At 37.6% G+C, this 13,315-nt stretch overlaps 1 protein-coding gene across 1 annotated transcript in view; it reads left to right on the top strand.

Moving 5' to 3' along the window:
* kl-2 (dynein heavy chain 2, axonemal kl-2) overlaps positions 1-13,315 on the top strand; it is a 638,176-nt gene that overhangs the window by 219,158 nt on the left and 405,703 nt on the right. The window contains exons 27-29 of the mRNA XM_068229141.1: positions 1,932-2,149; positions 6,971-7,088; positions 11,255-11,382. Of these exons, the coding sequence (XP_068085242.1) occupies positions 1,932-2,149; positions 6,971-7,088; positions 11,255-11,382 (464 nt within the window). The remainder of the gene's footprint in view (positions 1-1,931; positions 2,150-6,970; positions 7,089-11,254; positions 11,383-13,315) is intronic.

Below are 13,315 nucleotides of genomic sequence, written 5' to 3'. Positions count from 1 at the left end.
CCCCACAATAAAGGAAGTCTACCAAGCTCTGAATAAATTAAAAAACTACAAAGCGCCAGGAGAAGATCAGACCTTTGCGGAAATCTGGAAATATGCAGGAACCTCAGCAAAAGTTGCCCTCCATCAACAACTTGTCTCTATCTGGATTAAAGAAGAACTACCAGAACACTGGACAACAGCCCTCATTCATCCTCTGCACAAAAAAGGGGACAAAACCGACCCTAATAACTACAGGGGAATCTCTCTCCTAGACATAACATACAAAATATTTTCAATAATCATCCTTAATAGGATAAGTTTACAACTTGAGAAAGAACTAGGAGAATATCAAGGAGGTTTCAGACCCTGGAGGAGCTGTCCTGATCAGATCATGAGTCTTAAGTTGATAATGGACTATAACAGGAGAAGAAACAGAGATATGGTGATAACATTTGTAGATTTCAAGAAAGCTTATGATTGCATCCATAGAGAATCTCTGTTTAAAATTTTAAGACACCTTGGACTACACCCCAAATTAATAAACATGATAAAATTGACTCTCACCAATACCAAGTCAAAAGTGAAGTTTAGGGGTGAAACATCAGAGACATTTGAAATTAAAACTGGACTACGGCAGGGAGATGGGCTCTCACCACTATTATTTAACTGTGCTCTAGAAATGGTAATGAGGGAATGGTTTAGAAAATGTCCCCCCAAAATAAAGATTGGCCTAAAAAACAAAACAAATTGCCTGGGTTTTGCTGACGATTTAGCATTACTAGCAGTGGACATAAAAGAAGCAAAAACCCAGATATCAGAACTTCAAAACATTGCAAATAAAATTGGCCTCAAAATATCATTTGAAAAAACAGAAATTATGCCCCAAAAACCAACACAGCTAAAAGAAGTCACCATAAATGGTAATAAAATCAAAATAGTAACTCAGTTTAAATATCTTGGAGAAGTAATAACACATAACTTAAATGAAAAAATCTCAATCCAAGTAAGAACAAATAGATTAGCTAAAGCACAAAAATTAACATGGGATATCTACAAAAAGAAATGTCTATCAATAAATACAAAAATAAAACACTACAACACAGTTATAAAACCAGAAGCTACATATGCAGCAGAAACACTCTTTTACCTGAATAAACAATCAAAGACTGACAGACTTCAGAAAATTGAAAGGAGGATTGGAAGAACCTGTATCAACAAAAAAATATCAGAAAGATGGACAGTGGCGGTTAATACCTAACAAAGTCGTGTACAAAGAGCTAGAACCCATTACAGATACTATGCGTAAGAGGAGACTGGGATTCTTTGGACATATCATGAGGATGCAGGACTCGAGACTTCTGAAACAACTAGTACAACACAATCTCGTCTCAAAAAATACCACAACAGGATGTAAATGGATCAGAGAAGTAAGAGAGGATCTGAAGGAAATAGGCCTTACAACAGAAGACACCAAAAATAAGATAAAATTGAATACAAAACTCAAGAATACAAACCTCCGCTTTACCCTTACACAAAACAAACCAACAACACGCACATTTTCAACTGAGGAAAGGGCACGAAGATCGGAGCGTCTGAAGAAGTACTGGGAGGACCGCAAAGCCCGAACAATCCCTTCAAAGAGACCTGAACGACGGACTGACTAAAGTGATCCTATGTGGTCATAAAAGAAGAAGAAGAAGAAGAAGCATAGAAAATTTAAACACACTTTATAAAATCTCCTGTTGTTGTTAATTATTAAGTAGCAGATTTAGTGATATTTCAAATGAAATTTTAAATCAAAATACAAACAAACATGGCACCCATTATACACAACATGACGACAATATAAAGCAATTTAACCCTGTTATGTGTTCCTTTACAACTTCCTCTATTTCTATATACTGTATGACCTTAGGCTTACTTAATATTCAGAATTCTTCTCCTTATTTCAGGTTTGTTGCAGACTTTGAATGGTCTCAATGAAAGTTTGGAAAACATTCAGCGTGCCTTGGAGGCATACTTGGAAACTAAACGCCGGTTATTTCCTCGTTTCTATTTCATATCTAATGATGATCTTTTGGATATCCTTGGCCAGTCAAAGAATCCTGAAGGGGTGCAGCCTCACCTCAAGAAGTGTTTTGATAATATCAATAAGATAAAAATCGAGTTGGTAAGTACACTAGTAGAACCAATATCAACCTGTATATAGTATTAGTCAGGCTGAAAGAAGATATCTTTAGCACTGTAGCTTAACTGGTGGATTCACTTGAGTGGCCAAGACTCAAATCCTGTTTAGAAATTTTCAGCTGAATTAGCACGTAGTAATACGTTGGGTAGCTTGGCCAAAAAAAAAAAAAAAAAGGAGGGGGGAGGGGAAATAAGCTGAAGTAGTTTTTGTTGTTGGTTTTTTAAATGAGAATGATGTAAAATACTTGGGAGAAATTCTATTTTCCTTTGGATATCTCTGATTTTTGAAGTCTGTCTCCTTGGCTGAATAGTTAGCACCACACCCTTTGCTTCCCAGGTTCAATTCCCAGCTGGATTGGAGATTTTAGCTGCATTTGATAAATTCCTGCGGCTCAGCAACTGGGTGTTTGTGCTCATCTCGATACAAATCTCTTCATATATTACACACAATACATTGCACTACGAACGAGCACAGAAACACACAATAGTGAATACATCCCTCTACATAGGGTTGACATTAGGAAGGGCATTCAACCATACAACAGGCGTAAATTTATTTATGGTACACAGTTAGCACTACAACCCCACCAGGGTATGGAAATAAGAGACAAGAAGAAAGTATCTGGTTTATGAAAAAAAAAAAAGAAGTTGAAATATATGAAGAGAATACAGAATTTTTAACCTCTTAACTGGGCATGACGTATATATTCGTACACTGAATGTTAATGGGTAATGGGCATGACGAATATACACGTATATGTCTTTTACCGCGAATATCTCTTGGGTATGATGAGCTACTTTGCCGCGTCGTATATTGTCGTCTTAATTGATGTTTTTCCTGCATGATGGCATCAGATACTACATGTCACGCTTCTTGAAGCTTATTTGTTTATATTTTACAACTGTACGGTGTTACTTGTCCACAGTAGGCCAAATTGGCAGCATCTAGTTTAAAGCGTAAGTTCAAAACGCTCGAAGAAGATGAGATTATTCAACACTTAGAGAATGATTGTGACAATTTATCTTCTCAGAAATCCAAAGACGAGTGGTTTGATACAGATGAAGATGAGTCTGATAGTGAAAGTGATTCAAGAGAATGAGAATGAAGAACAAGATGAACAACATGACGCATCGGGTGAAGGCGAAGTGTTAGACATGTTTCAACCTTTCCCGCCGCGTGGTGTTTCACGTCAGCAATTCGTATTTTCTGGTGCTAGTGGTGTAAATGTGGACTTCAATTATGAATCCAGTGTGTTGGAATATTTTGAACAGTTCATAGGTGATGATATGTTTCAACTTATTCCCGAAAAAACCAATGTGTATGCTAAACAGTTTTAGAAGCCCATCCGAAATTGAAACCACGGTCACGAGCGACAGATTGGGTGGTTACAAATCCAACTGAGATAACTCTAATTGGACTTCTAATGCTGCAGGGGATAGATCATAAGCCAAAAAACAGTATGTACTTCTCAAAACGGGAAAGTATCGCAACCCCTTACTTTTCGAAAATTATCTCTGAGACAAATCACTGCAGTTCTAGTGAGGTAAATGACATAACTGACCGTGAAGTTAATGTAGAATCTTTCACAATGTCACTAACATGATGTGTAATTCGTAAATATTTATTTCATTTATTTGTTTTAATTTGGTGCTAACATATGGACATATGAACAAAACACTCAAATGTCAACCAGGTACATTACCTTGCAGTTAACAAAAAATGGTTCAGAATATCACATGCATGATATGATATTTATAAATACCCCTTGCTTTTATTTCTTTCAACTTACGGCTGAAAAATATGGGCCAAACTCTCAAATACCAACCAGGTAAATGACCTTTCAGTTAATGTAAAAATGGTTAAAAATTCTCTAACACAAAAAGTAATTAATTAAAACTCCTTTATTTTAGTTTTTGCACCACAGATGAATGATATTAATGATATTACTAACTTTTCTGCCTATCCTGCCATGTAACAACAATCTGCTGAAAAAATACACAGGGCAGGTTACACCAAGCACATCAGTAATACCCAGTTAAGAGGTTAAAAATAGGTCAGGCTAGATAAACGGAACACTGAAACAGAGAAACAAGGACAGATATAAAAGTGTAAAACGAGAAAGATACACTCCACAGTTTCACATTGTGTCATCAGACTATAGATGGGCTCTTTCCTTATTAACTCCAGTTTTTCTTGTACCATTTCTTCTCAGCCCCTGGTGAACTCATTTCAGGTTCCCAACTCAGTGAGGTATCATTGCAGAGATATCTTCAATATTTATTGTGTTTATACATTTTAAACACTCCAATGCTCATTTGTAGCTTTCTGTCTGTACTGTGCATAAGAGGAGACTGTGATTCCTGGGACATATCATGAGGATGCAGGATTCGAGACTTCTGAAACAACTAGTACAACAAAATCTCGTCTCAAAAAATACCACAACAGGATGTAAATGGATCAGGGAAGTAAGAGAGGATTTGAAGGAACTAGGCCTTACAACAGAAGACACCACAAACACGATAAAATTGAATACAAAACTCAAGAATACAAACCTCCGCTTTACCCTTACGTGAAACAAACCCACAACATGCCCACTTTCAACCAAGGAAAGGGCATGAAGATCGGAGTGTCTGAAGAAGTACTGGGAGAACTGCAAAGCCCAAACAATCCCTTCAAAGAGACCTCAACAATGGACTGATTAAAGTGATCCTATGTGGTCATAAAACACAAAGAAAAAGAAGACCCCCCCTGGCTTTTCATGGCAAAGAAAATGAAAAAAATAAATCTTGTATATAAGACCCCACCCAACATAATTCGTCAGAGAACAACAACAATTCCACTTCAAAGCGGGTACAGTTCTTTATTGCAGGTCCAATGACTTCACACAAATTTTTGAAACTTTCATCCATCCCACCCCCACAATGAAAGCATGCATCAAGTTAAAAAATTGCCCACCTCTGTAGCATACTTCAGCTCCAATGATGTCGCGCAAATAGGTGAATAGTTTTGTATTTCCAATCTGCACATTGCAAGCAATATGTCAGTGTTTTGTTGTTAAGAATGTCCACCAGCATAACGGTTAGCACAGTTAGCTGCCATTCTTGGGTGGGTGACGAGATAGAAGCCTTCGTTACTGATGGTTGGGATATCTGCATGAACAGCAAGGTGAAAATTTTTCTGTAGTTCTTTTCACTCTCATACAAGTGTACTTTGCCATCTTATAGAATGAGGTGGTATGTGACTAAGTGTGAGTAGCCAAAAGTAGGTGTAGGTCTGATTGTGCCAGTTAGCCTGTTGCTCACATCTACAGTTTTAAACTTCTAATTACCCTGCACGTGTCCCCTGGGTGGTGCTAAGCGAGCAACAAAATGCTGGCAACCAGACAATGCTCAAGATCTCCTGGTAAATATCACATCACACATCAGCCTGGCTGGAGTTGTTGGTGATCAAGAGTGGAGGCTTCCAGTATGCCGTTGTTACAATGGTCAGCACGAGGAAGTGTACACACTTATAATTCTACTTGCTGTGATGCACCATCCTGGGAAAATATTTATATCCTGCATACTTGAAATGATCCACTGGTTGCAGTTTTCTATTCCTGACTTGTCATTCAGTCCTCTAAGATTTCTTCCCTATTGACATCACTTTAGTCTTTGAAATATTAATTTTCATATCATACTCGCTGCACTTCTTTTCAGGCTCCATGATTTTATATTGCAAGCTTTCTGCACAATTTGCCATTAAGAGAGAGATATCAGCATTGGCCTAACTGTTTACTACTGAATCCCTCCCTGCCATTTTATATCTTTCAGTAAATTATAAAAATGAAATGGTATGTGGCTTTTAGTGCCAGGAGTGTTCGAGGACATGTTCAGCTTGCCAGGTGCAGATCTTTTGATTTGACTCCCATAGGCGACCTGCATGTCATGATGAGGATGAAATTACGATGAAGACAACACATAGACCCAGTCCCCGTACTTGCAATATTAACCAATGATGGTTAAAATTCCTGACCCTGCCAAGAATTGAACTCGGGACCCCTGTAACCAAAGCCATAGAGCTGGACAATATAATCCATTTATACTACCTAGGTATAAAGAATTCTTTCTTCTTCTTTTGTTTCACCCTCTTTGGGATATGTTGAATCGATCATTTCTCTGTGTGTTTTTATTTTCTTAGTGCTCAATATTTCTTCATTCTTTTTGTTCTTCATTTCCTCTCAAGAATGTCTTGGAAGCTTATATTTTTATCTTTAGTTATTACTTTAGCTGTTCAATCAAATAGTGAATTTTCTGTAATTTTTAATTCTACTAGGCCTACATCTTTTTCAGTTTCTTTAAACCAGTTGGATTTTGTTTTACAGTTACGGAAGAATTCAAAGATTTGTTTGCTTAGATTAAGAGTTCATTCTGAGAAGATGACCATAAAAATGTATCCTTCTTTTTTGCATAGTATCTGAGAGTTTTTCAGTTTTCTTGTAGAGTGTTTCATTCTTGGTGTCCTATGATCTTTCTTAAAATTTTCCTTTCTTTTAGCTTGAGTTTCTCCATCTGGCCTTTGAAATTCATGTTTAGTGCTTCTGGTTTAATCACTGTTTTATAATGTTTAATTTTTCAATTTTTTATGAATATGAAAATAATAGAAAATTTTTAAAACCAAAAAATGTCAAAATTCCTTATATTAGAGGAATTGAAAGCTCACTTATTGCATTATGATTGTTCGTATAGGTACTTTTGTAAAACAGTCTGCTCTAAAAATTTAAGTGAATGTCCATATTATGTGCTCTTCTTTTTGATCTTCCAGAATACTGTCACCAACAAACAGGAGGCAGTAGGAATGTATTCTGCTGAATCAGAATATATTCAATTTACAAATGTCATCATTTTGGAAGGAGCTGTAGAGATGTGGCTTTGTGAATTAGGTAAGTTTTCTACTTGACTGATATGCAAGTAGTATGTTGTTGATTTCTTTTGGATGAGTGGCTTTTAGTCATTCATTATATCTGTTGTGTTCAACATTTGGTATCATTCCTGCATTGTACATTGTTTTTATGCTTGGAAAAAACTTCTGTAAACACCATCAAATGCTTCTCCTGGTAAAGCTGTTACATCCATCAACTGATTTTATTTCTCAACTGTCTCCAATTTGTCCTTTCCATCAGAAAGTAATCAATTACTTCTGTGTAAAGATTGAAAGTTCTTTTGAGGTATAACAAAAAATACTTACCCTGAATGATAAGTCTGCCAAGGGTCAGTATTTTGAGATAATTAGACAAGATTGCAGCATTTGTTGGCAACAATGCTAATATAATAGAACTGTTTATCATGGAAAGAATCTTTACAGAAAGACATCATTTAAAGATTTTCTGGAGAGTTATCATGGCCCTTAAAGTTAAAGTTACCCAGGTGTATGCATAAGTTTTTGCCAGTTTTTGTGGTAAAGAAAACACGTAATTTTCAAAGGAAATTCATTTTTTGTTTAGTCAAGATATTGACCATCGGCTTCTACACACTTCGCTTATCTTTCAGGTAGGTTACGAACACCATGCTAGAAAAACGCTTGTCTTTTGCGGTAAACCATTCATCAAGCCATTTTCTGATTCCCTCGAGATTGCTGAAGTGTTGCTCTATGAGCGCGTGCCCCATTAATGCGAAGAGGTGATGGTCAGATGGCACCAGGTCAGGGAAGGATGCAGAAGGATGTCCCATCCAAGTGATTTCAAGCTGTCTTTCACTGGTTTTGCTGTGTGAGATGATAGAGTTGTGAGGCAAAAATAAGAGTGGGGAAAATGGAAAAATAAAAGGAGATAAGAGATAGTCAAATAAAGGTGTGGAAATTAAAAAATAAGAATGTGCAGGAAGAATTTCTGGAGAGAGTGAAACAACAAATTCCAGTTACTGAAGTAGGAAATGTGGGAGATGTAGGGTCCAACTTCAAAAAGACACTTGTAAGCAGGGCAGAGAGTACATGTGGTAGAGCATTGACGAGAGTGAAAGAAAAGGAGACACTGTGGAGGAATGAGAAGGTAAGAGAAGCTGTAAAAGAAAAGAAGAAAACATGGTAGAATGGAATAGAGAATGAGGAATGAAGTGAAGGACTTCGTACAAGTGTTGGAGAAACTAGAAAAAGAGATAACTGATTTGGAAGTGATTTTAATAGGAGACAGGTGGGAAACAAATGACCAGGAAAGGAAGAAGTAATTAGACCATATTGATAAGGGGAAAGAAATGAAGAACGAGAGTAACTAGTAGAGTTTTGTAAGAAGAATGGAATGACAGAGGTGAAGTAAAAGAATGCTGTATGAAATTTTAATGATAAGATGGAAGGAGTATTTTGATAAACTGCTGAATGTGAGAAATTGTGCAGAAGACAGAGTCATAACAGAAAACATATGGTAAAAGAATTACCTGAAAAGTATAATAGGTATAAACCTACAAAACCATTTGAGATTCTTCATATACTCTCCTGTGTTTTCCAATCAGCTTGCTGTTCTCTCATAGACTTTTTTCCCTAGTGGTTTAAAGTCGTACTAACACATTTAAAGTTTTTGGCAGCTCAGGATGGGACTATTAGGTTCTTCAGTTGGCCAAAACTAATTTTGAATAAGTACATTTATAAACTATCTGAGAAAGATAATACCATATTTACTTGCGTATTAGACCTTCTCCCCCCCCCCCCCACACACACTTTTACAGCCAAAAAAAAAAAAAAAAAAAAAATGCGATAACCTCAAATTTTGTGCAGTGAACACATGGCTTCTAAGCTATAAGGAGTTATAAATTATACAAGTAAACATTCTACACTATTATTTAACAAACTTATAAATATTTGAGTTATACTGGCTATTTTTGTTGGACCAAAAACCATGAAGCATCCAGAAATTGAAAAGGAAGATGTTTCTTATATAAATCAATTGAGAAATGATGGTTTTTCAGTTTCCCACAAGATGCTCCAGTTAAAGGCTGTAGAATTAGTAAAAACCTTGGAAATTTCTGATTTAAAGCAAGCAGAGGGTGGCTTAGTCAGTTCATGAAAAGAAATAATCTTTCTCTTCAAAGAAGGACATCTCTATGCCAGCGGCTTCTGAAGGACCACAGTAAAAAATTCGTACAGGTTCATAGATTTGTAATTAGGAAGCAGCGCAAGTTCAGTTACCTGCTATCACAAATCGATGGCGGTTTCCGTATAATTTTTGCTTAATTTAATGTCGTGTGGCTATTTCTAGCCGAGTGCAGCCCTTGTAAGGCAGACCCTCCGATGAGGGTGGGCGGCATCTGCCATATGTAGGTAACTGCGTGTTATTGTGGTGGAGGATAGTGTTATGTGTGGTGTGTGAGTTGCAGGGATGTTGGGGACAGCACAAACACCCAGCCCCCGGACCACTGGAATTAACCAATTAAGGTTAAAATCCCCGACCCTGCCGGGAATCGAACCCGGGACCCTCTGAACCGAAGGCCAGTACGCTGACCATTCAGCCAACGAGTCGGACATAATTTTTGCTAGGGAATGTATTATTGCCTTCAATTCCTTATTCAAATTGTGTTATATATATTTTTTGATTATTTTGTACTATTTTAGGCCTAAATAAATTTTGTAGCTTAAATAAAGTAATTGTGTTTGATTTTTTCATTTCTATTTTTAATTTACAACCTGTGACAATAAAGTTCATTGAATAGTCCTGTACTATCAACATAGATGAACATTGCATGACAGTGACCTAACTGTCCTTTGAAATAGTCCCCTCCCATAACTGTGCACTGCTGAGATCGGCGATACATATCCTGGAAACTTTGCAAGAAGGCTATCTTTGGGATGGTGTTCAAAAGCCTCGTCACGTTTTGTTGGATGTCAGGAATATCGTCAAATTTCTTTCCTTTCAAAGTGAGTTTGAGTCGTGGGAATAGGAAGAAGTCTGGACGATTGAGAACTGGCGAGTATGGGGGATGTTCAAGTTGCACCACCACCCTTTTTACCATGAACTGTTTGACAATATTGGCTGTGTGTGGGCGAGCATTGTCATGGACAAAAAAACCATGAACTTTGTTGTGTGTACTGGGGTTGTACCCTGTGTAGATGTTTTATGAAATGGGTCAAAATTTCAATGTAGCATGCAGCATTTAACATTGTTCCCTCAGGTAGAAATTCCTTGCAGATAATGCCTTGACTATCGAAAAAGGTGATGAGCATCATTTTGATGCGTGACTTTTCGGCTCTGACCTTTTTCCGATGAGGGTATCCCGGAGAACGCCATTCCATGCTTCGCTGTTTCGTTTCAGGGTCATACCTGAGACACCAGGTTTCATCCTCAGTGACAATACAGTTCAATAAATTTGGTGTCACATCCACCGTTTTGACAAAATCCTGTGAAGCCTCTATGCTTCTAATTGTCAGTCAAGTGATGTGGCACAAGACAAGAACATGTTTTCCTCTTCCTTAACTTCTGGGTAACAATTTGTCACATGGATTCACGGTTAATCTGCAGTTCATCCGCTATCATGCCGATCGTTCATGATTAATGTCCTCACCTTTTCAGTGTTTTCACCACTGACAGCGGTCACCGGTCTTCTGCTACGGGGGTTGTCAGTAACACTTTTCTGGCCTCCTCGAAAACGGGCGAACCACTCGTACACACACTTCAAAGACAGTGCTTGATCTTCAGAAACACGTACCAACAACGCATGCGTTCTTTCGGTGTCTTGCCATGCTTAAAACAAAACTGTACATTGATCTTTTGGTTGTTCATGTTCATGTTCCTGTTCGCAGTTCAGAACCAATGCAATAAACATGCACTGTGTCAAACAGATCTTACACGGCACACACATGATGCTCAACGGGACAACGTTGGGAGCAGGTGGTCAAAACCTGCTGCTACGCAGGTGCAGCGTTGCATGTCGCCATTGTTGCCGGATCGACCGTTCTGACATCATTCACCGAACTTTATTGTCACAGGTTGTAGATTCACATAATTTTTCCTTCCCCATTTTTCAGGTCGCTAAAAAATGTAAAAACAAAAGGGTTTGGCAAAATTACGCGAGTAAATCCGGTGTATATTTATATGGTATATTGGAATGAGTGTTTATTTTCCAGAGAAGGAGATGAGGATAACTCTACGAGATCAGATGAAACAGGTTCGAGCATCTCTTCTCAAGAACCTTACTGAACAGGATAAGTGGATCAGGAACTGGCCAGGACAGATGTGCATCACATCAAGTCAGGTACATCTTAATAATTGTATGTCCTGTTAGAGGAGGAGAGCCCCTTCAGAAAGACTTTCTATCTTTCCTTCTTGATCTTTAATTTCAGTATGCACCAAAATATACAGTACTGGAGCAATATACAGTAATAGAGCTGTTGTTTATTGACTAATGGGATGATAACGTAACTAATCAAAATGTGCACCATCATGCTGTAGGCAGTGTTCCTAATAGTCATGGGAACTTAGAATTTTCCATTCGGAATTGCTAGGTGGGCAATAATTCTATTATGGAGATTTATCTCCCGTATGCAGTTATCAGACTGTGCCTCTTCTGATAAGTTCACCTGCATACACCCCAGCATCAATGGGTAGGGTCTGACACATCCCACTCTGATGAGTCTAGTGTCAGACCTAAGACGAAACACTGGTTAATAGAGCAAACGCCTAAAAAGCCTTACATCTGATCTGCTCATAATAGTCATGCAGATTTTGAAGCATAGCCTAGAACTTAGGTTGCTGCAGATTCCTGAAAAATGAGATGATCTTCTCAAATAATGCAGGCACAGTTCTAGGTGGATTTGTACAGCTGAACACTTTCTCCTTCAACATCTGACCTCTCAAAGCCAAGAAAGTGAGTTGTTTGGCAATTGATGAAATCGTCCTAGTGAATGTGACTTTCGCAGGAGAACCAAATTTTTCAAGGACATTCGTCAAAGACTTCATTTTGGTGACTCCAACACCTGATTGAGGACACGTCCGTGCTTCTCATTTGTGAACACAGTTACTGGCTTACCAGATCTTCCCTTCCGTTGACACTATACACTACTAGTACGACAAAATTTCCAGCAATAGACTGAACAATATTGTGCTGCTTGGTGCTGCCTAATTAAATTATTCGTGATATTGTTCTGCCACTAACTTCAAACTCAGTCCACCTTGATAGTCATTTCCATACGAGCGAAAATAATACTCCAGTTTGAAAACTTTTCCCTCTGTTGTGAGACTCATTTTCAATTCCACCCTCACAGCACAACATTCTTTGCACTGCTAGGGACACATAATGCTGATGCAACGAAACATTGATGAACAGACATGTGCATGAGAGCTGCACAAAATGCAGTACTGTATATTTTGGCACATACCATACATAATACAGATGTACTTCTACACAGGAGTATAAACCCAAACAGCATTTGGTGCAAATAGATTGTAAGCAGAATAAATTGTATACTCAGAAACATGTAGCAGTCAGTTATAATAGATATTTAAAAGTAATATCAGAGAAATAGAAGTCAGGTTTAGAAAATCTGTAATGATCATGAAATAATGAGGAAAAGTTCCCTGAAAAAAAAAGGAAGGTTAAAATTAACATTACCCTGAAATTAACCTAAAAGTAACTGTGTGTAAAATTACAAAAATATGTGGGAATTCAATTCTAGCCATTATAATGACAAAAGTTTGTTAGTGAGCGATGAGAATAACCATGACAGTAGTATTAATTGTTGTTATAATAGATGAAAATATCAAGGTTTTCTCAGCCATTTATAATACTAGCTGAAAGAAACTGTTATGTCTGTCTCCACTCAGTCTGAAAACTTTTATAATCAAACAAAGCATCTTCAACATCGTTAACGCCAGGACTTCATCTGGTTCTGTGTTTTCTTCTTAATAATCTTGAAATTCTGAATTTGACCATCATCTTCCAGGTCTCTCTCTGCTTCTCTTACCCTCTAAATCCAAGTCCATTAGCCTCGTTGGTAAATTTGTTCTATTCATTTCCATGTTGTAGTTCTTTCACAATGTAATCCAGATACCTTTCAGCCATCTTTTATAGTAGTTTGTACTTGAAATAATGTTTATTAGCCCCATCTTAATAATCAAAGTTATAAGTGAGAGAGCATGGCTTTCCTTGGTTGGCATATTCATAGTGTATACTGAACCCAATGCCTGTG

This window comes from Anabrus simplex, chromosome 9, assembly GCF_040414725.1.
Source record: "Anabrus simplex isolate iqAnaSimp1 chromosome 9, ASM4041472v1, whole genome shotgun sequence".
In the NCBI taxonomy this organism is placed as follows: domain Eukaryota; kingdom Metazoa; phylum Arthropoda; class Insecta; order Orthoptera; family Tettigoniidae; genus Anabrus; species Anabrus simplex.
Note: the sequence above shows the minus strand (reverse complement) of the source record. Positions and strands in the feature narration are given on the sequence as shown.